The 22,369-nt window shown below is 41.0% G+C and overlaps 1 protein-coding gene across 2 annotated transcripts; it reads left to right on the top strand.

Annotated features, from left to right (window-relative positions):
* The first annotated feature begins 7,624 nt into the window (after positions 1-7,624).
* PEX26 (peroxisomal biogenesis factor 26) lies at positions 7,625-21,950 on the top strand. 2 transcript variants are annotated; one of them, XM_021001578.2, is made up of 5 exons: positions 7,625-7,863; positions 10,510-10,647; positions 11,017-11,312; positions 19,423-19,569; positions 20,327-21,950. In XM_021001578.2, the coding sequence occupies exons 1-5, from the start codon at positions 7,634-7,636 to the stop codon at positions 20,428-20,430; spliced, it is 915 nt and encodes a 304-aa protein (XP_020857237.1). In that variant the 5' UTR covers positions 7,625-7,633; the 3' UTR covers positions 20,431-21,950. The 2 variants fall into 2 exon arrangements, with proteins under 2 accessions (XP_020857237.1, XP_020857238.1); XM_021001579.2 differs by having other exon boundaries at positions 11,032-11,312.
* The last annotated feature ends 419 nt before the right edge of the window (positions 21,951-22,369 follow it).

The following is a 22,369-nucleotide window of genomic DNA, read 5'->3' on the forward strand; positions in this document are numbered from 1 at the left end:
TTGAAATAGTCCAAGCATGAAGTAATGAGGGCCTTTATAGGCCAGTATGGTGGTGGTGTCTGAGGAAGGGAGGGGAAGAAGGGAATAAGCATTTATTTATTTATTCATTCACTCACCCATTTATTTATTTGTTTGTTTGTTTGTTTGTTTGTTGAGGCAATTGAGGCAGTTGGGGTTAAGTGACTTGCCCAGAGTCACACAGCTAGTGAGTATTATGTGTCTGAGGCCTGATTTGAACTCTGGTCCTCCTGACTCTAGGGCTGGTGCTCTATTCACTGAGCCACCTAGCATTTATTAAGCACAGCTATGTGACAAGTACTATGCTAAATGCTTTACAAATATTATTTAATTTGCAACAACCATGTCAGATAGGTGCTATTATGATTCTCATTTTATAGTTGAAGAAACTAAAACAGACAAAGGTTAAATGACTTGCCCAGGGCCACACAGCTACTAAGTATATAAGCTGGATTTAAAATCAGATCTTTCTGACTCCAGCTCTAACATTCTATCCACTGTACCACCTAGTGTACCACGACTCTATCCACTGCATTGTCTAGCTGCATGAAGAGGAGAGAAGGGGGTGCATACAAGAGATGTTAGGAAGGCAAAATCAACAGGACTTGAAAACTGATTGGATATGAGAGGGTAAGAGAGAGTGAGGAGTCAAGGATAACAAGGTTATGAGCCTAGGTGACTGGGAGAATGGTGATGGCCTCAACAGTAAAAGGAAAGTTAGGAAGAGGAGAGGGTTTGGAGGTGGGGGTGAGGGTAGGTCAGGGAAGATGGCAAATTTAGTTTTGTACATGCTAAGTTTAAGATGTCTACGGGATATCCAGTATGAGATACCTAATAGACGGTTGCAGAGGCAAGACTGAGGTTTAAAAGAAAGGTTACGGCTGCAATAAAGAGCATAGAAATAATAGCTGAATCCATGGGAGCTTAGAAGATCACCAAGTGAAAGTATAGAGGGAGAAGAGAAGAAGGCTCAGGACTGGGCCTTGTGATATACATGTCAGTGATCATGGAATCCTGATCATGGATCCAGAAAAGGAGATTGAAAAGAGCAGTCAGGAAATATAGTCAGGTAATATAGTCAATACAATGTGCATGTGTGTGTGGATGTATGTGTGTGTGTGTGTGTGTGTATACACACACACACACATGTTTGTATGTATATATGTATAGATATGAACACACGTATATATCTTTACATATATGTATGTATGCACATGTATGTTTGTGTGCGCACATAGATATACATACACATATACATATATAAATATAGACATAGATATATAGATATATGTAATATAGTCAGATAGCAGTCAGTGCCAGGAGAAAGCGCTGTTAAACAAAAAATTCAGAGACTCTTATCAAGGAAAAGAGAGTGAATGACAGTGTCAAAGGCTGCAGATAGGTCAAGAAGAATGAGAATTGAGAAGACATCATCAGTTACTTTCTCCAAAGTAGTTTCAATTGAATAACAATGCTAAGAAGAGAGTGAGAGGAAAGGGAGTGGAAGCACTGATTGTAGATGGCCTTCTCAAGGAGTTTAGCTATAAAATGGAGGAGAAATATAGGCTCACAGGGATGGATGGATCAAGTGAGGGTTTTTGGAAGATGGAGAGGTTGTGGGTGTGTGGGTAGGCAGTACAGAAGCAGTTAGTAGACAGGAAGAAATTGAAGATTAGAGAGAGGATGCTAGAAAGGGCAATATGCTGGTGAAGATGGGATGGGATGAGATCACTTGTGCATGTAGAAGAGTTTGCCTTGGCAAGAAGGAGCCATCTCTTTATGTGAGACAGGAGTCAATGAAGAGATAGTGGGGGAAAGCATCTGAGTGCTGTGAGAAGAGGGGAGAAGAGGGAGCTCTTGGCAAATGGTCTCAATTATTTTTAGTAAAATACGAGGCAAGGTTCTCAGCTAAGAGGGTGGGGGGGGAAGGGGAGATATGGGAGTTTTGAAGAGGGAAGAAAAAGTTATAAATAGTCATTGTGGTGAGTGGGATAGTGAATTTATTAGGTGTAAAAAGGATTCCTTGCTGAAGTGAAGGGGCAACTGAGATCATAATTCTTAGAAGTTGTGACTTTTCCAATGGATGTGTTCTGGGCTATACAGTTAGAACCAGATCTCAGATATCAGGTTCACCCGACTCCGCATCTAGTGCTTGTTCCTCTAAGCCTTTAGTAATGAGACAATAAGATTGGAGCACTCTGAGTTTTTGTTGAATGAATAAATGAATGAAGAGATAAGTTGGATCCAGGTTTTTGGGAGCCTCGGATGCCATGATAAGTTAGAACTTTGATTTATAAGCAATGAATAGACATTGAAGACTTTTGAGCAAATCAGTGACATGCACAAAGTCTTGCTTTAGGAAAAGTTATCTGACAGGGACAATATGACTAGACTTGTAGCCCAGAGATCCAGGATCAAATCCTGCCTCTAATGCTATGATCATAAACAAATAAACCTCATAAACATCCATTTCTTTACTTGTAAAACAGCAGTATTTTTATTACTATCTTACAGGGGTATTGTCAAGGTTTTTGATGCTGCTGCTGTTCAGCGCCTGTGATTTAATCTTTATGAAGGTTTCCAGTGAGGAAACTCCCTCCACTGATGGAGATCTTCCTAGAGCACAGGTCTCACCATGTCACTTCCCCTACTCAATAACCTCCAGTAGCTCCCTATCACCTCCAAGATCAAATACAAAACCCTGTGTTTGGTGTTCAAAGCCCTTTGCAATCCAGCCCCTTCCAACATTTCTAGTCACTTTACAATATACTCCTTCCTGGTTAGTGACACTGGCTTCCTTACTGTTCTTTACACAGCCACTCCATCTCTCAGCTCTGGGCATTGTCATGGGCTGTCCCACAGACCTGAAATGCTATCCTTCTATATCTCTGCCCCCTGGCTTTCTTCATGTCTCACATAAAGGCTCCCCTTCTTTAGGAAGACTTTTCTGTCCTCCCTAATATTAATCTGAAATGATTTCTAATTTGTCCGGTATATATCTAGTTTGTATATATCCTATATCATGTTTAGACATAGTTGTTTGCAGGGTGTCTCCATGGGACTGTGAGCTCCTTGAGAACAGAGACTATTTCTCTGTATCTCTAGCATTTAACACAGTGGCTAGCATACAGCAGGCACTTAAAAATATTTGTTGGTGGAAACTGACTGATCACACAGTGTGTTGACAAGTGAACATTTGGCTGTTCTTATCTGCAGTGTCCAGAGATAGTTAGCCTGATGACTTTTGCAGCTCAAAGGGAGGTTTAAAGGGATCTGCTAACCAGGGTGATTATAAATTGGAAGAGCTTCTAAAATCGTGCCTTGGTTTGAGAATAGAAGATTGTCCAGCTAGGGAGCAATGAGGACCAGTAGACAAGTAGTTAGCAGAGAAGTACCTTTATAGGATACAGATGTTCCTGAATGGATCAATGACAATAAAGCCTTCAATCCAGAGTTGTGAGTTACCCTGAAAACATGGATTTTCTTCCTTCATGTGCTTCCTTGACAGGTTTCTATAAATGTGTGCTTACTCTCCCCCACAGATACTAGATATATTTGTGGAAGTGTGATATGGATTTATGTGTGGATTGTAATATATTTATCATTCCTACATTTCCTCTAGTCTATGAGCACCTGTGTTACTATTATATCTTTTACCTTATTGCTAAATAAATGAATATGTTTAAGATTTAAAAGTATCATCATTGTAAAGGCTGATTTCTGTAAAAGGAAATGGATTGGAGGGGAACTATGGGAGATAATGGTGAATAGGGGAAGGAAGTATATTCTTTCACAACAGGTTAATGCCTAGGATCCTGAGAAGGTAACCTTATGGTGGTGGTACTTTTCTGGGCACCTAGAACTTGACCATGTGAAGAAAAGATGGAATGATCAAGCCAGTCTAGAGAACGAGTAGGCATCCGTATGCTGATGTGAGAGGTGTAAGGCACTACAGCTATCGAAAGACCCCCTCACTCCATGTATCCAAAGGTTACATATATTAGCATAATATATGCATATAATTTAAAATATATATATTGGAGGTGCATGCTCAAGGTTTTGTTTATTTCTCTTATTTTGTTTTTTAACTGATGGGGTACATGATCAAAAAAGTCTAAATAACATTGACCTAAAGACAGGAGCAGAGAGTTGGGATTAAGAATTGGGACTGAGATAAAGGTCTGTTTCTCACAGCCATTGGTCAGAAGATTTAACTTCCGGCCCCGGATATCTAATTATCCAGAAATTATCATTGTGAGTTCTAAGAAAACAAATATGGATAGTCATCCAAGAAATCCCCTTGCCCTCATATCTGATAACATAAACCTATAGGTTTATGTCTCCTCTGTTCATGTGTATGATCCTTGACAAATGTCCTACTTCGATGCCTAAGGGTGGCATGGAAAGGACCCTGAGTTCTTAAAGGCTGTGCCATGGAACACATGGTATAGTGCCATGGAACACACGATGGAAAGGCATAGAGAATGGGCCCTATGACAGTCTGTATGCCTGTGGCCTAAAGTCAGGGAGGCTAACCAGGTTATCCAAAGGGTGATTAATTTTTTGGCCAAATGAACTCTCTAAGATGATCAAGTAAGTTGTAGTAAGTTTGTAATAGAAGTCACCCCACATAATAGTGAAATTAATCTTCCTATATCTTTTTTTTTCTTTTTTGGTGAGGCAGTTGGGGTTAAGTGACTTGCACAGAATTGCACAACTAGTGAGTATTATGTATCTGAGGACGGATTTGAACTCAGGTCCTCTTGACTCCAGGATGGGTTCGGTGCTCTATCTGATGCACCACCTAGCTGCCCCCAATTAATCTTTCTATAAAGCCTACAGGTCTGACCAAATAATTTCCCTCCTCAAAAACCTTCAGCAGTTCCTTACTTAATATTTAATTAATTAATCTTATTTACAAAGGGTAAAATACAAACTTTTCAATCAGGCATTAAAGTTCCTGCATAACCTTGCTCCAATCTCCTATTCCTGCCTGATTACACATAATTCCCCTTAACTCACTCTGCATTCTGTTCCAACTGGACTATCAGCTTACCTTTACACACCACCTTCTCCCTCCAATCCTTTGCACTAAGTGTCCCCCATACTTAACGGCTTTCCCAACCTTCTTGATGTGAGTTCTTTCCTCACTCAAATCACTTTCTATTTATTTATCTGGATGCATGTTGTATGCCTGTAGTAGAATGTGAGCTCCCTGAGGGTAGGAACTGTTGCTGTTGGTTTTGCTTGTTTTTTGTCCTTTTTTGTATCTCTAATGCCAGCACAATGGTTTGAACATTATTGGCACTTAATAAATGTTGTTGTTGGATTAAATTTCATTTCCATTAAACCCCATGCACTCTCTCTCTCTCTCTCTCTCTCTCCAGTATCCTGACATCTCCATGAGGTTCAAGGGTGACCAGTTACCACCAAGTGACTGACTCCCAAACCTGTTAAGAGCAAATGCTTGAATGGCGTAGGTGCTATAGTAGCAAGAGTACATCCAGATTGTTGTGGCTGTTTTGGTTTATTTGTTTTGGTTGGGAATCTGTGTTTTTATTGGCATAGAGACTTCTTCAATGATTTGTATGGCAGTTCTCTTTTAAAATTCAGTATTGGAGCACTGCTTGGGGCATTGAGAAGTTGAGCAATCTGCCCAGGGTCACACAGCTGACAAGCAGGATTCAAACCCTGGTCTTGACTCTGAGATCAGCACACTAGCCACTGTGCCCCAGTGCCTTTCAAAAAAGAGAAGTTTTTGTAATTTTTTCTTTTTTTAACATTTAATTTTAATTTTATTTTTCTCAATTACATGTAAAGAAAAAATTTTAACATTCTTTTAAAAATTTGAGTTCTATATTCTCTCCCTTCCTCTCCTCCCTCTCCCCTTCTTGAGAAGGCAAGCAATTTGATATAGATTATACATGTACAGTCATGTAAAATATTTCCATATTAGTCATTTTCCAAAACAAACAAACCCACAAACAACCCCCCCCAAAAAAAAAGTAAAAAAAAAAGTATGTTTCAATCTGCACTCAGACTCTAATCAGTTCTTTCTCTGGAGGATTTTTAAATTTTTCCTTTTTGTTTTTTCATTTCCATGGAACATTTTTAATCGTAAGTCCTTTGGAATTGTATTGGATCATCCTATTGCTGAGAATAGCTAAGTCATTAACAGCTGATCATACAATATAGTTGATACTGTGTACAACCATTGTTCTGGTTCCGCTCACTTCACTTTGCATCAGTTCATATATGTCTTCCCAGGTTTCTCTGAAAGCATCCTGCTCATCATTTCTTATAGCACCATAGTATTCCATTCACAATCATATACCACAACTCCTAATTAATGGGCATCCTCTCAATTTCCAATTCTTTGCTATCACAAAAAAGAGCTGTTATAAATATTTTTGTACATGTAGATCGTTTTCCTTTCTCTTTGAGGTATAGACCTAGTAGTGGTATTATTGGGTCAAAGGGTATGCACAATTTTTTGTTTTTATTTTTTGTTTTGGCTAGGCAATGAGGTGAAGTGACTTGCCCAGGGTCACACAACCAGTAAGTATCAAGTGTCCGAGGCCATATTTGAACTCAGGTCTGTCCTGAATCCAGGGCTGGTGCTCTACCCACTGCGCCATCTAGTTGTCCCATAAGCACACTTTTATCGCCATAATACTTTTAGAGAGAGATAGTGCCACCAGTCTTGTCTCCCCAGCAGCCGCTCACATTCTCTAGAGGCTGGAATGCTGGACGTTGTAGTCGTGCCTCCCCATCCAGAGCTCGTGACCGGGGAGCTGAGAAGACTACAATTCCCAGAGTGCTTCCCCTAGAAGCCCATGTGCTTATGAGGAAGAGCGCAGGCAGCGCCTGCCAACATGTCCGCAGAGGGCTGAGCTTCCCCTCCTCTCTCCTGGAGCCGGGAGGGGAGCTTTCCATGGTGGATTTCACTCTCCTGGGTGAAGGTCCTGCCGAATGTGGGCTACCCCAGCAGCAGCGGCAGCAGCAAGGTCCAGAGGTCCCATTAGGTGGACTCAGGTGAGCCCAGGCGGAGGTGGCCGAGGAGCTGGCGACTCTGCAGAGAAACCCCCTCCCTGCAGGGGAAGCAGAGCTCACCAAGGGCAAGGCTGACTCCCGTGAACTCCGGCGGAGCTGGCCTGGATCCCGGGTCTCCCCAGACGAGCCCCCACCGCAGCCGCGGCGGCAGAGGAAGCCAGGCATTGCCAAGTTCCAGCTTGAGTCGGTAAATTCGGCAGAGGTGGCCTGGAGGCTGGTAACTGTCCAGCCCCACCCCCCGCAGGCAGAACCACTGGGAGCCGCGCACTTTCTGCCTCTTCCCCTGAAGATAATCCAGCTTTCCCAGTCCGCTCTCGTAGCCACATTCCCAGGAGGACTTACCTCGGGCAAGTTACTTAACTTCATTGGGCTCCAGTCTCCTCATCTGTAAAATGGGGGTCGGTCTGGATCTCACAGCGCCCTTTCCCTCTCTGAGTCCAGAGTCTGTGCTGTTGTTGGCAGGGGGGCAGGGCACCGTGTAGGTGGGGCTTTCTCCTATTCCCCAGGCAGACCCCAGCCGAGGGACTAGCATCCATCCCAAAGTCGCCAGCCGAAGTGAGCCATGAAAAACGAAGGGACAATATCTGCCCTGGGACTCAGGGGTTGCGTGGGGTCACTCAGAAGCAGTGAGCCCGTGGGTTTGGCCCCACCCCCGTCTCTGCTCCAGAGCTTGCTGGAAGAGGCTGCAGACTACCTAGTGGTGCACCGGAACTTCAAGGCATGCCTGGAGACATGCCAAAGGGGCTGTGAGAGACTGGGCTCTTGCTTGCAGGCAGAGGAGTGTGAGGACAGGTATGTAGAGATTCGGAGGCTCTGACATCTAGCTGAATAATAATAACTCTCATGGTGCCTTCTTCGTAGGAAAATACTTTAGGCGTGTGAACTATTATATTTTGGCCTCAGCTAGGTGTGTCCCTGCAAGGGTAAGACCTTCCCCCTTTGGTTTCAGTAGGACAGAACAACTCCCACAGAACCAGCAGGTGTATAGTGTGGGTTGTAATCTGCATCACAGATCTCATTATCTTTTCCCCAAAAACCACTTTGCACATGAACTTTCATATTTCCACTACATCAGCATCATCCTTGACTGACTCTCCTGAACCATGTATGTTCAGTCAGTTGTCATATCTTCTGTATTCTACCCTCACATCATACCTTGTGACCCACCCCCCCAGGCCCTCATCACTTCTTGATCCACAACTATTGCACTAGTTTCTAATTGGGTCTCCCTGCCCCTAGTCTTTCCTCTGTCTGTCCATTTTTTCCACACAGCTGCCAAACTGATATTACAGAGGCCCAGGTCTGATCATGTCATCCCCTACTCAGTAAACTTTAGTGCCTCCCTATTGATTCTAGTGACTCCCTATTGATTCTGCTTCACCATGGCCATATGACACTTCTGGTCATCTAAGAGCAGTGTTTTTCTTTAGGTTTTTCTGGAAAGCTAAATTAAAAAGCTAGGATGTTCGGCTCCTTATTGACATAGCTGTTTCCTTCTCAGGAGAGAAGGAAGTAGTTTCATGAATTGATGTTTAAAAAGATATCTCAGTCCTATATATATACATAATATTATTTCATCTTTAGCTCATCCTTTTTAATTTCTATTTTTGTAAATTTTATAGTGTTTAATTATAACATATAAACATAAATTATATAATACTTAAAGTTATGTTAATTATATCAAACATTATTAGTATAATAGTACATGAATATAATTTACAAATAAGCAAATATATATGTTGGAGGGTGCTCAAAATTTTTTATTGATAGGGTATGGGATAAAAAAAAATTAGGACATCACTTTTTTAGATGTCTTCTAAGGCCTTTTGTAACTCAAAATCTATGATCCTAAGCTCATAGCCCCCTGCCTAATCTGAGGAGTTCGGGTGTCTTTTTTTTCCATTTTTAAAAAAAATTGATAAATTTTGTTTGGATCCATCACACAAGTTCTTTACTCTTCATACCTGATCTTCCACAATAATTGATTCAACAAACATTTCTTAATCACTCAACTATTTGCAAGTCACCATGCTAGCCACTGGGGATACATGGGTGAAAAGCAAAATTGTCTCTAAGAAGCTTGTGCTGAGATAGTTAAAACAGCCTAAAAGAGCAGTTTTACCAGATAGTACAGGTGACCCTACCCTTTAGCAGTTAACTGTTTGTTCAAAGAAAAGACAGGTATGCTTTTTATAGTGTGATTTTTTAAATTGGTTTTGTTGTCACTTTAAAGCTGTCTTAATGTTTTACAGTTGTAGTAATTGTATATGTCCTTGGCTCGCTTCTCAGCAGGGGAAGACTCTTGCTTTAAGTTTATGATGGAATTGTAGCCAGGGTAGCATTCAGGGTGGTGGATGGTAAGGGAAATGTGCCAGTTGGGTCAAAGATTACAGTGAGAAGCAGTGCCTCACAGCTACCTTCCTTGGCCAGGTGCCTCCCTCTTCTCAGTCTGTGAGGCCTTTACTGTGGAAAGGGAGGAGGTGGTGGCAGGGTCTGAGATTCGGTCAATGGCTTCTTCTCTATTGTCTAGTTACTGGAGAAATGCCTGGTTCTGCCTCACCATGGCCATATGACACTTCTGGCCATATAAGAGCAGTGTTTTTCTTTAGATTTTTCCAGAAAGCTAAATTAAAAAGCTAGGACATTCAGCTCCTTATTGACATAGCTATTTCTTCCTCAGGAGAGAAGGAAGTAGTTTCATGAATTGATGTCTAAAAAGATATGTATGTGTGTATGTATGAATAGTTGTATGTATTATATATAAGTATATGTGTGTATATACTCACAGTTAACTACAATACATTCCTTCTCTGAAACCCCTTCTGGCTAGATGTTACCCTGTAGGCTGCTGTTTTAAGGTGGTTTGGTATATGAACTCAAGAATTGAGAGTCAAGATAGACCTGAGTTTGAATTCTTTCTCAGATACTTACTGGCTGTGTGATCCTGGTTGGGCAAGTCACTTAACCTCTATTGCCTGTTTCCACATCTGTAAAATGGGGAAAACAATAACACCTACCTCACAGGGTTGTTGTGAGGATCAAATGAGTTAACATTAAAGTGCTTTGCCAGCTTTAAAGCACAGTATAAATGCTAGCTTCTATTATTATCATCATTCTTTTCCTCTAAAGCCTGCTTTTCGTTTTAACCTGGTTATCACCTGTACAGTCTTGGAGGGGGGCAACAACATACTGAGATTTGCTCTAGTGTTTCTCAGTCCTTCAGGAATGTTCAGTGGTCTTCAGCACCTGAGAAGAGCATTCCTTAAGTGCTGAGGCTAGCTAGACCATTTGTGAAATGTGTCTAGTGAATGGTGAGAATGATGATGATGATAGCTAAGGAACTAGGAGGGGAAGAGCACCCCAGGTCCAGGATGGAAGGGGGAGGGCAAGGGAGAGATGGAGTGGTAGCCTCTACTTTTAAACTGTGATCCACTGCAGCAAGGACCTGAAGTGCTTCCTGTGTGTGGTGGGGATCCAGGCCCTGGCGGAGATGGATCGGTGGCGAGAAGTTCTCTCTTGGCTTCTGCAGTATTATCAGGTCCCAGAACATCTGCCCCCCAAAATTCTGGAACTGTGGTAAGTTACCATTGACAGTTCATAGATGCACACTAGAAACAAAGGGGCCTGATATCCTCAGTAAGGTTCATTTGCTAACTGTGTCTTCTCATTTTTTTGATTCCTGAATCTCTGGACCCTGAAATACAACAGATAGAGGGATAGAGGAAGTGTCAGGGGGTTACAGAAGGGGAAAAGATAAAGAGCATGGCAAGAAGAAGGGCATAGGAGGAGAGTAAAGGAGGCCAACCTTGCTTAGAGGTGATCCCAGAAATTCCAAAGATTTCCACTCCTAGCGTTCATATGGAATGAGGTTGGGAGCTAAGAGAAGAGGAATATGAATAATGATGAATGGTTGACATTGTTCTTTGTTGGGGTTCGGGATTGTAGCATTCTTTTATACAGCAAAGTAAAGGAACCCCAGGCGATCCTGGAGGTGGCCAGCAATTGGTTGAGAGATCCGGCCAATCGAGACCTGCCAGAACATGGGGCCATATTTGAACTTCATCTGTTTCGGGTGCTGTTGCCCTTGCACTGTTGGACAGATGCAGAGGATATGGCTGGGCTCTGTGCAGAGGAGGAACAGAGACAGGCTGCTTCTCAGGCCATCTACACAGCAAGGCAGCAGCAAGAGGAGAACCTCGAGGAAACCAGGGAACCGGACCCACAAAAGGAGAACCAGGGAGGTAGGACATTACTGCGTCCTTCTCAATCCTCAGGGAAGTTAGGCCTTAGTGAGATTCAGTACATTGCGCTGATATCCATGAGCGCTTGAGAGTAATGCCTGGTGTGATATTTAGTCTGGACAAAAAGACTCATTGGATAGAGATAATTCAGGTGAAGCACTTTGCAGATCTCAAAGCTCTGTAGAAAATTGTTGTTTTTATTATGGCTGACTTATGGAAGAAGGATTAGATTTGTTTTGCTTGGCTCTTGAGGCCAGAATTAGGAGGAATTGGTGGAAGTTGTAAAATGGCAGAATTGGGCTAAATGAAAGAAAACAATTCCTAAAAATCAGACCTGTCTGAAAGCAGTATTGGCTGCCTTGGGAGAATCATGGGCTCCCTCTCTCACTGGAGGCTTCAGGTAAAGTCTCAATGCCACCTATCAGGTACTTTTTAAAGGGGATTCTTGCTCATGTTTGGGTTAGACTAGATAGCCTCTGAACTTCCTTCCAATTCTGAGATTCTGACTTTTTGAGGTTGTGCAGGGCCTTGAATCCCAGGCTAAGGACTTTGTACCTTATTTGGTGGAAAATTAAAAGTCCTTATAAAAAACATGATAACTTCTCAAGGAAGTGCTTGTGCATGTTAAGTGCACAAGGAAGATTAATTTAACAGTCACAAGAATGATTAGAGAAAGGGAGGCTCATTTAGAGACATGGCTTTAATGAGAATGATTTTTAGAAAAAAACAGATATACTGAAATTTGTATTTCTGAGTGAGTGTCATACTTCCAAATAATATTGGCTTACATTTATGTATAAGGTTTACAGATCAATATATGTGCATTGTCTTTCTTTTTTCTTTTTAAAATTATTTTTATTTATTTTTATTTCATTTGATAAATATTTCCCAAATTTTTAACAATCATTTCTTAAAATTTTGAGTTCCAAATTCTCTCTCTCCTTTCCTCTTCTCTCCCCTTCTTGAGAAGGGAAGCATGTGAGGTCATGCAAAACATATTTCCATATTAGCCATGTTGCAAAAGAAAAACCTAAACAAAATAAAATGGTAAATCTATGTACATTTTCTCATTTGATTCTACAACAGCCTTGAGGATTAGAGGAATTAGACCTTTTCTCCTTGGTCCCACAAAGAAGAGCTAGAATCTATGGTTGGAAGTAATAGGCAGTTTTTTATTCTATTTAAGCAAAACCTTCTTAACAATTAGAACTCCAGGGGCAGCTAGGTGGCACAGTGGATAGAGCACTGGCCCTGGATTCAGGAGGACCTGAGTTCAAATCTGGCCTCAGACACATAACACATACTTAGCTGTGTGACCCTGGGCAAGTCACTTAATCCCATTGCCTAGCCAAAAAAAAAACAACCCAAAAAACCAACCAATTAGAACTCTGCCAAAGTGGCATGGGTCATGCTGGAAAGTAGTGGGGGTTTTTTCAAGCTGAGACTTCATAGATACTTCTTGGTCATATTTATTCAGGTGTGAGTTGGAGTAGGTGACTTCTTAGGGCCCTTCCAACCTGTGAATTAACTGTTTCTGAAAGATCCAAAAGATGGTATTAGAGGAAAATTCCTTGGCTGAGTCTCCTGGAGTCACCCCAGATTTAGAGTCTGGTCCTCAGCTTTGTAGCTTCAAAAACTTGATATTATTAGCTGATTCAGGGTAAGTCATTCGCTGCAATCTCAGATGTTTATTGAGCTCCTACTGTGTGCAGAATGCTTTGGGGACATACAAAGTTCAGGTGAGATAGCCCTTGATCTCCAGAAGCTTAAACAAAAGACTGATTTGTAAACTAGAATGACATAATAGTACTCCATACTGGGAGGTATGTCTGGAAGGATAACTGTACTGGTCATTTAGACAGGGTGCTTTCTTCTAGTGGTTGGTTTACCAAACAAATCAAAATATGGAAGAATATATTACCGTGGTGAGCAAAAGAATCAGAGAGTAGAAGAGTTAGATGTTCATAAGGGTTGTTTCTGTTAAATCAGGTCAGCTTTAAATTTTCTCCAGTGTTAGTTTGGTCTAGATAATTGGGTCCACTGGTTGTGCCCAGTGATAGGCTGTATGTCTGTTGCCCAATAACTAGCCTAGCTAAATTGGGAAAGGCTTTTTGCAACATGTTGATCACATGTTGACAAATTTTTTAGCTGCAGAAACTCTTGAAAGCTATCTACTAGTGGGGGTGGAGCCAAGATCATGTGAAGTAGGAAGTAGTACAGGGAACTCCCCTCCACAAAATTCTTCTAAACAAATCTAGAACATACACCAGATTGAATCTTGATGGGGAAATCCAGAAAAATTCACAATGAGTTATTTGTCCAGCCCAAGTCAGCCCAGAGAGACAGACAGGGACATCTTCAGACACAGGTGTTGGGACTCAGAACATGCAAAAGGTAGTGCTTGTCAGGGTCCAGAGAAAGGCTGTGAACTGGGGCAAGAGGAGGCCCCAGACCAGAATCAAGGCATTCCAGACCCATGTGGCGCATTGCAATGGGGACAAGAGCCAGCGGGCAGCTGTGACCAGTCCTGGGTCACAGATTCAGAAAGTACTAAGAAGGAGACCTTTGCAGGGGAGTGGTACTCCCAGGTAGGGAGGTTCCAGGTTGTGTATAGAAAAAGGGAAAAGTTCAGAAGCCACCAGCAGCAGCTTCTGGCTCAGATCCCAAATTCAGAGTTGGGGTTATACTTCTAGCATTTAGCCTAACATACAGAAGAATAACCAGGGTGGGAATCCCAAACCAAAGAGGTATTTGATGCTGCCACTCTGCACCAATAGAGCCTTCCAGCTGGTTGGTAGGGGTAGAGTCTATTCAGTGGCAGTCTACTCTTGCCCAGACACAAACCCAGGAACTTGCAGAGTTCAGTCCAGTGGGGCAGCAATCAAACTTTGCCCTAGATCAGACTACTTGGGAGCATATGGAAACTTAGAGGTCCCCAGCCTGTCCTTGAGATCCTGGAATAACACAACTCTTAACAACTAAGAAAGTAGCAATAGAACCAGCCCAAATCTTCCTTCCAAAAGTTTGGCAGAGCCCAGCTCTAACATCAAGTACAAAGTCAGGAAGTGCTCTGGAACAATTAGTAAACAAAAGAAAAATCCCACCATAATGAGGTATTGTGGTGGCAGAGATGCTCAATACATAAAGATAGAAGAGTGACTCCAGAACCTTTCCAAGCAAAACCTCAGAGAACACAGCTGGGGCACAAACTCAACTAGAATTTCTGGAAGAGATGAAACAAGAGTTAAAAAAAAAGTTTTTATTGAAGGAATAAGAACACTTAAGGAAAAAAGGAGGGTCAGACTATAGAATCTTACTTTGGTGACAAAGATCAAAATATACAACTAGAAGAAGACAATAAAGTCAAAGCTCCTACATCTAAAGCCTCCAAGAAACAAATGAATTGGTCTTAGGCTATGGAAGAGCTCAAAAAGGATTTTGAAAAGCAGATAAAGAAATAGAGGAAAAATTGGGAAGAGAAATGAGAGTGATGCAAGAAAATCATGAAAAATGAGTCAACAACCCCAAAATACTGAAGAAAATAGCACCTTAAACAATAGACTAACCCAAATGGCAAAAGAGATCCAAAAAGCCAATGAGGAGAATGCCTTCAAAAGCAGAATTGTGCAAATGGAAAAAGAGGTCCAAAAGCTCACTGAAGAAAATAATTCCTTAAAATTAAAATAGAGCAATTGGAAGCTAGTGACTTTATGAGAAATCAAGAAATTGTAAAACAAAACCAAAAGAATGAAAAAATAAAAGACAACGTGAAATATCTCATTGGAAAAATAACTGACCTAGAAAATAGATCCAGGAGAGATAATTTAAAAATTATTGGACTACCTGAAAGTCATGATCAAAAAAAGCCTAGACAGCATCTTTTAAGAAATTGTCAAGAAAAACTGCCCTGATATTCTAGTACCAGAGGGTAAAATAGAAATTGAAAGAATCTACTGATCACCTCCGGAAAGAGATCCCCAAAGGAAAACTCCCAGGAATATTATAGCCAGATTCCAGAATTCCCAGGCCAAGGAGAAAATATTGCAAGCAGCCAGAAAGAAACAGTTCAAGTATTGTGGAAACACAATTAGGTTAACACAAAATTTAGTGACTTCTACACTGAGGGATAGGAGGGCTTAGAATATGATATTCCGGGAAGTCAAAGGAGCTAGGATTAAAACCAAGAGTCACCTACCCAGCAAACTGAGTGTAATCCTTCAGGGGAAAAAATAGATATGCAATGAAATAAAGGACTTTCAAGCATTCTTGATGAAAAGACCAAAGCTAAATAGAAAATTTGACTTTCAGATATAAGACTCAAGAGACGCATGAAAAGGTAAACAGGAAAGAGAAATCATAGGGGACTTATTAAGGTTGAACTGTTTACGTTCCTACATGGAAAGATGATATTTGTAACAGATGAGACCTTTCTCAGTGTTATGGTAGTTGGAGGGAATATATATGTATGTGTGTGGTGTGTGTGTGTGTGTGTGTGTGTGTGTGTGTGTGTGTATGTGTATATATATATATATGACAGAGGGCGCAGGATGAGCTGAATATGAAGGGATGATATCTAAAAAATAAAATTAAAGGGTGAAAGAGGATTGTACTGGGAGAAGGAGAAAGGGAGAGGTAGAATGGGGTAAAATTATCTCACATAAAAGAGGCAAGAAAGAACTTTTACAGTGGAGGGGAAGACAGGGAGATGAGAGGGAATGAGTGAATCTTACTCTCATTTGGGTATGGAAATCTATCTTAACCTACAGGAAAATAGAGAGGAAGGGGATAAGAGAAGAGGGGGTGATAGAAGGGAGAGCATATTGGGGAGGGGGTAATCAGAGGCAAACACTTTTTTTTTTGGCTTTTTGGTGAGGTAATCAGGGTTGGGTGACTTGCTCAGGGTCACACAGCTGATGGGTGTCAAGTGTCTGAGGCCAGAGAGGCAAATACTTTTGAGGAGGGACAGGGTCAAAGGAGAAAATAGAAAAAATGGGAGGCGGGATAAGATGGAGGGAAATATAGTTAGTCTTTCACAGCATGACTATTATGGAAGTGTTTTACATGATTGCTTGCCTTCTCAATGAAGGTGGGTGGGGAGGGAGGAAGGGAGAGAATTTGGAACTCAAAGTTTTAAAAATGAATGTTTAAAAAATGTTTTTACATGCAGCTGGGAAATAAGATATACAGGTAAAGGGTATAGAAATCTATCCTGCCCTACAGGAAAATAGAAGGGGAAGTGAATAAGAGAAGGGGGGTGATAGAAGGGAGGGCAGATTGGGGGAAGGGATATTCAGAATGCATGCCGTCTTGGGGTGGGGAGAGATGGGGAGAAAATTTAGAACTCACAGTCTTATGGAAGTGAATGTTGAAAACTATAAATAAATTTAAAAAAGGAAATATTAAAAGAAAATCATCCAGATCTCTTAGAATCAGAGGGCAAAGTGGAAAAGAATTCACCAGTTATCTTCTTAAAGAAACCCCAGACTTCATCATGGCCAAAATCCAAAGCTCCTAGGTCAATGGAAAAATATTTCAAGCAGTTGGAAAGAAAGGATTCAAGTACCAAGATGGCACAGTGAAGATCACACATGATTTAGTCATACTATAAAGAAGCAGAAAATTCAGAATATGTCACTTTAGAAGGCAAAGGATCTGAGCTTACGGCCAAGAATAACTTGTTCAGTATAACTGGGTTATTGCTTAGAGGGGAGCTTTCATGAAATGGAGGACTTCTGAGTATGCCTGATGAAAAGGCCAGAAAACAGAGTGGTGGAGACATTTTGAAGTTCAAACACAAGAATGAAGAGAAATATACAAAAATAAACATGAATAATGATAAAGGACTAAATAAGGATAAATTGCTTACACTGAAATGTGGGGAAATGATACATGTGTCCCCTCTGAATCCTATCATCTTCAAAGTTTAGAGGAAAACCAATTAGACAAGACTTGGGAGTGGTGCTGTTGTGTCTCCATGATCTTAAGAGGGTAATGGGGGCAGCTAGGTGGTGCAGTGGATAAAGCATTGGCCCTGAAGTCAGGAAGACCTGAGTTCAAATCCGGCTTCAGACCGAACACTTGACACTTGCTAGCTGTGTAACCCTGGGCAAGTCACTTAACCCCAATTGCCTAAAAAAAAAAAAGTAATGGAAAGAGAAGGGAAAAGGAAAAGAAAGGAAGGCTAGAGAAAATTATCTCATATGTTCAGGGAACACAAGTAGACATCTGTACAGAAAAGGAAGAGGGGTTGGAGGAGAGTGGCTGGCACTTTAACCTCACTCATCTGAACTGGTCAAAAGAAGGAAGAATACATGAACATACAAACACACTTGGATACAGAAATATATTTCACCTAACAGGAAGATAGGAGGGGGGAGAGGAAATCAGAGGGAGGGTGGGGAAGGGAAGGGATTAGCTCTAAACAAAACAAATGCTAAGGATATACAAAAATATTTGTTGCTTTTTCTGAGCTAGCAAAGAATGGAACAAGTGATGGTTTATAAAATGTGATTTAATACTATTGTACTGAACTCTTGTCAGAATAATGGTCTACCAGGATTCCAGAAGACTATTAATAAAACACTCTGGTGAATACTTCACCTCTCTATCAGAGTACTGAATGAGACAAATATTTTTTAGGACATGGCTAAAGTGAAGATTTATTTTGATTAACTATCCGTATTTGTAATGGGTTTTTTCTTGTGCTCTCAGTGGGGCTATATGGAGTGGGATGGGAGAGTGAAAAGCAAGATTTTGTCTGATTAAAACAAAATATATTAAAAAAAAAAAGAAAAAAATTTGAGAACTCTGATCATCATAGTGACCAACCAGAATTTGTAAGGACTCATGATGAAACGTGATGCTTAATTTCTGACAGAGAGGTGATGGACTCACAGTATAGATTTAGACATATTTTATTAGATAGGGACAATGTGAAATTTGTTTTGTTTAACTATGCATGTATTTTTCTTGACTTCTCTTTGAAGAGCAAGGGAGGGAAGAAAGAAAGCAAGAAGGCTGGTCTTTGAAAATAAAATTTAATTAAAAAAGAAAAAGAAAACCGTATGCTAGGTTGTAGATGGATTGTAGGATCTCTTACTTGGATTATTGCAACCATCATAAATTGGTATCCCAGTTTCCAGTTTGTCATCTCTCTGATCTGTCTTCCACATAAAATGTGATAAATGTCTGTTGTTTTTGTATTCCCAACCCAAATACAAATTGCTTTTGTATTAACTGTTTTATATTGCTTACCCTTTTCTGGATGAATAAGCAAGAACTGATTCTGTGGACTGGGTAGTAGTATTAGTACTTCAGGCCAAAGTAGGAGATATGACTTCAGTGAGTCTTATTTAAAAACAAAACAAAACAAAAACCACAAATCTACTCCTATGTCCAGCCAAATGGATGTTGTCCTTGAAAATAATCATAGAGAGTATTTACATAGTACTTTAAGGTTTAAAAAACAGTTTTGGTAGCGACATTTAAATAGCACCTTAATGTTTGCAAAATGCTTATATTTTATTTTTGTGACTCATTGAATCCTATGAGATGTGATATTATTATCCCCATATTATAGAGGAATAAGCTGAGGCCGAGAAAAGTTAAATGACTTCCTCAGGGCCACTCAGCTAATAAATGTCTAAGGCAGAATTTGAACTCAGATCTTCCTAATTCCAAAGTCTAGCACCCTCTCTATCATAGCCCTGTGAGGTAGGCAGTATGTAAATTGCCTTAGGAGTCAGCTATAGTGGCCAAAGATCTGGACCTAGAATCAAGAGGCTTAAGATACTCACTAATTGTGCAATTAACCTCTCTGGGCCTCATATGTACAGTAGTGATAATCATTGAGAAAGGTTCCTCCTAAACTGGGGTATTGTAGAAATGTAAGCATAGGTTTATTATGAAGTTGCTGTTTAAAATGTGGGGTTCTGTTGTGTTTCTTTTTTTCTTTCCCTGAACTACACTTTTGGGATTCTCATCAGAGCCAGTTTAAGAGCTTCACAAGAGAAGTCAGTCTCATTACCTTGCAGTTGGGCCTTGGAATCAAGCTTAGGACATCAGGTCAGGGCAGTTCTCCCAGCTATAACTCCCTGTCCTCCTATCCCAGGCACCTTCTGCCGAAAGCTGCTGGCCCTGTGGAAGTTGCTACGGTGGTTGCTAGCGTCTGTGGTGGACCATCTCCTTTCTCTGCCCTTAAAGAGGACCTTCTTGATTGCTTTGATCCTCTGCCTCTTGGTAGTGAGATTTGATCCAGGTGAGTGATGAAGTGTGATTGCTCTCCTTTTTTCCTCACCTGAAGACAAGTGCCCATGCACTTGCCTGGGCTCTGTAGGAAAAAATAAACGTTGACCAGACTGATACAAATTTACAGTAGTTTCACCATTTCCCTTTCAATTTAATTTTTATTGCTCTCTCTCTATTTTATTCTTTTACATTTAATTTTTAAATAATTTTACTTTAAGACATTTTCAAACATTCTTACTTATTTTTCCTGTTTTTTCTAGTTCCATTACCTGTCTCGTTTCTCTGTTTTTAGTAATTCCTGTGTCCATTTTACCCCTTCATTGCATTTCCTCATTGCTTTAAGAGAGATTCACTAGTCCTTAGGAAAAATAACAATAGTTTTCATTCATTCCCACCAAATCTTTGCCTTCTTGCTTTATTTTATGCCTCTGATGAAAATTTTGAAACTCTCTCTTGCCCTTAGATTCTCTGTAGTCTCTGAGGTCCTGGTTCCCAAATAGGGAAGGTATAGAAGGATCTGTTACAGATTCTCCCTGAGGTTTAAGGCTTTGATACCTACTCCAAAGTTTCCCAGGCCCGAGGCCAGGTGATAATTTTGGCTGCCAATGGTTATTTTTTAGGCAGAAGGGGAAACTCTAATCAGGTAGATCATAGTGGAGAAGACGAGTAGGTGGGTGAAATTTTAGAAGGTGGTCTGAGGTGAAGATAAGGATGAAGAAAATGAGAAAGGGAAGAGCCGTTCACAAAAATCTCTTTTTGTCCCACAGCTTGTCCCTCTTCACTGCCTTTCTTCTACAAGTTGGCTCACGTCTTCTATCGCATTCGAGGGACCATCTTTTCTCCATGCTACCTGTCATCTTATAACTTGTGATGGAGTGAACTCTGCAACACAACTTGGCTGTTCCACTCTTGGCAGTGACACTGGCAGAACGTCTTATTGACTTCTACATTCTTTCAGCTTGATGTCTGGGGCCTGTGTTATTTTAGGGCTAATGATAATCTGGGAAAGCTAGGTCTGGTCACGTGGACTACAGCCTGCCCAACAAAATACCTGGGGGGGGGCAGATATGGACTGTGATACTGCCCCCAACCTCTCTCCTCTTTATAGATTCCACCTTCTTTAGTCTCAGTGCCATGATTCTAGGTGACGAGGAAGTCGTTGGTGCCAATAAAGGCCTTCTCCTTTAGGATAACTCACTACCGAGAGGCCCTCTCAAATGGGATAATTTTGGAATGATGAACAGGAGTTATGGAATATTCTTGTCTCTGTCCAGAGGAAGGATCATTGAGAAGTAGGCTTGGTGACTAGAGACTGAGTCACATGGGAAGGGTCAGAGCATTTGAACCTAATTGAAAAAGACTCTGGCTCTTTATCACATAGAAGTATTGCAAAGTCTATCTGAAATTCATTCTATTAATTAGCATGAATGAGACCTGATGGTGGAAAATGCTTTTGTTTCTCAAGAGATGATAAAAAATTTGAACCTCTACATAGATTCCAAAGCTCTCAGAAAATTAGGGGCAGCTAGGTGGCACAGTGGATACACTGCCAGTCCTGGAGTCAGGAAGATCTAAGTTCAGATCTGGCCTCAGACTTACTAGCTGTGTGAATTTAAACCTCTATTTGCCTCAGTTTCCTCATCCGTAAAATGGGGATGATAATAGCTCCTCTTGGGATTGTTCAGAGGATCAAACTGGATAATATTTGTAAGGTGCTTAGCATAGTGCCTGGCACATAATAAGCACTACATAAATGTTAGCTGTTATTAGCTAACTATCATTCCAAGTCAGATCTCAGTCTGGCTGGACAGATCAAGAATTATAGGCTAGAAACTGAGCTTGTACCACATTGGTAAACTCCAGGCAACTCCACTGAAAAGAGAAAGCAATTTCTTGTCCTTCTCATCTTTTGTCAGAATGACTCTGTGCCCTTCGGATTAATTTTCCAGGTTACTGGGCAGTTGTCTAAGTCCTTCTCCCTGACACATAGCATTGTTTTCTTGCCCCAGTGTTTATGTCCTTTGACTGAGGGTTGCTTCTCTTTATCCTGTGATTCTCTTTATCCTTACCTATGGGGGTGGGATTGTTGGTTGTGTTTCTGGGACAGCAGCTGGTTCATCCCTTTGCATGTCCTATCATTCCTGATCACCTCCTCCCATCCCGTGTTTTAAAATTTCCCTTTTATTTGGATAATGCATGGGTTTTTTTCACTCGTGGCCTTGAGAAGTAGGGCAGCAGCAGGGACTGATGACTAAAAATGGAATTAGGTAATTATGTGGGGTGGAGAAGGAGACCTCAGGCTTGAAAGAACTGTACAATAAAATTTTTTTTTTGTGGAAAGTACTATGGATCACCTTTGAGTATGCCAAATGTTGAATTGATTCAAACTGATATGCTTCTGTATTTTCCTTTATTTGCCTTTTGCTTATTTACCTTTATATGTTTTCAGTGTAAATTTTTGGGATGAAACACCAATCAACTAACATGTTATGAAATCCAAGAAACTCATGTTCCTTCCATGCAGCAGACCAGGCCCCTGGCAGAGACCATCCCTAGTATTTCAGAACTGCGGAAGAGCCACAGTTACACCATCATGGATACGCCAACAGTTCTGTAAATCACATCCCCTCCTTGCCTTTGGAGGCGGCCTTCATCAGTTGTTGTGGCCAGAGACATCCATCACTATGTGGCCATTCTCTCCAATTTGGCTAGACTGATTGTTGGATGACAAGTCACAATTTGTCCCTGAGCCCCTCAAAGACTTACTAGCTCATTGAGACTGGCTAGAGTATGTGCTCCAGTGGCATCAC

This window comes from Phascolarctos cinereus, unplaced genomic scaffold (genome assembly GCF_003287225.1).
Source record: "Phascolarctos cinereus isolate Bilbo 61053 unplaced genomic scaffold, phaCin_HiC Scaffold_1;HRSCAF=81, whole genome shotgun sequence".
Lineage (NCBI taxonomy): Eukaryota > Metazoa > Chordata > Mammalia > Diprotodontia > Phascolarctidae > Phascolarctos > Phascolarctos cinereus.

What these genes read in the sequence shown, in the direction of transcription:
- PEX26 (XM_021001578.2), top strand. Translation starts at nt 7,634, where the DNA reads ATGAAAAACGAAGGGACAATATCTGCCCTGGGACTCAGGGGTTGCGTG. An exon ending in CCCAAAATTCTGGAACTGTG is followed by an intron (nt 10,648 to 11,016) that starts GTAAGTTACCAT and finishes TCGGGATTGTAG; the next exon opens with CATTCTTTTATACAGCAAAG. An exon ending in GGTAGTGAGATTTGATCCAG is followed by an intron (nt 19,570 to 20,326) that starts GTGAGTGATGAA and finishes TTTGTCCCACAG; the next exon opens with CTTGTCCCTCTTCACTGCCT.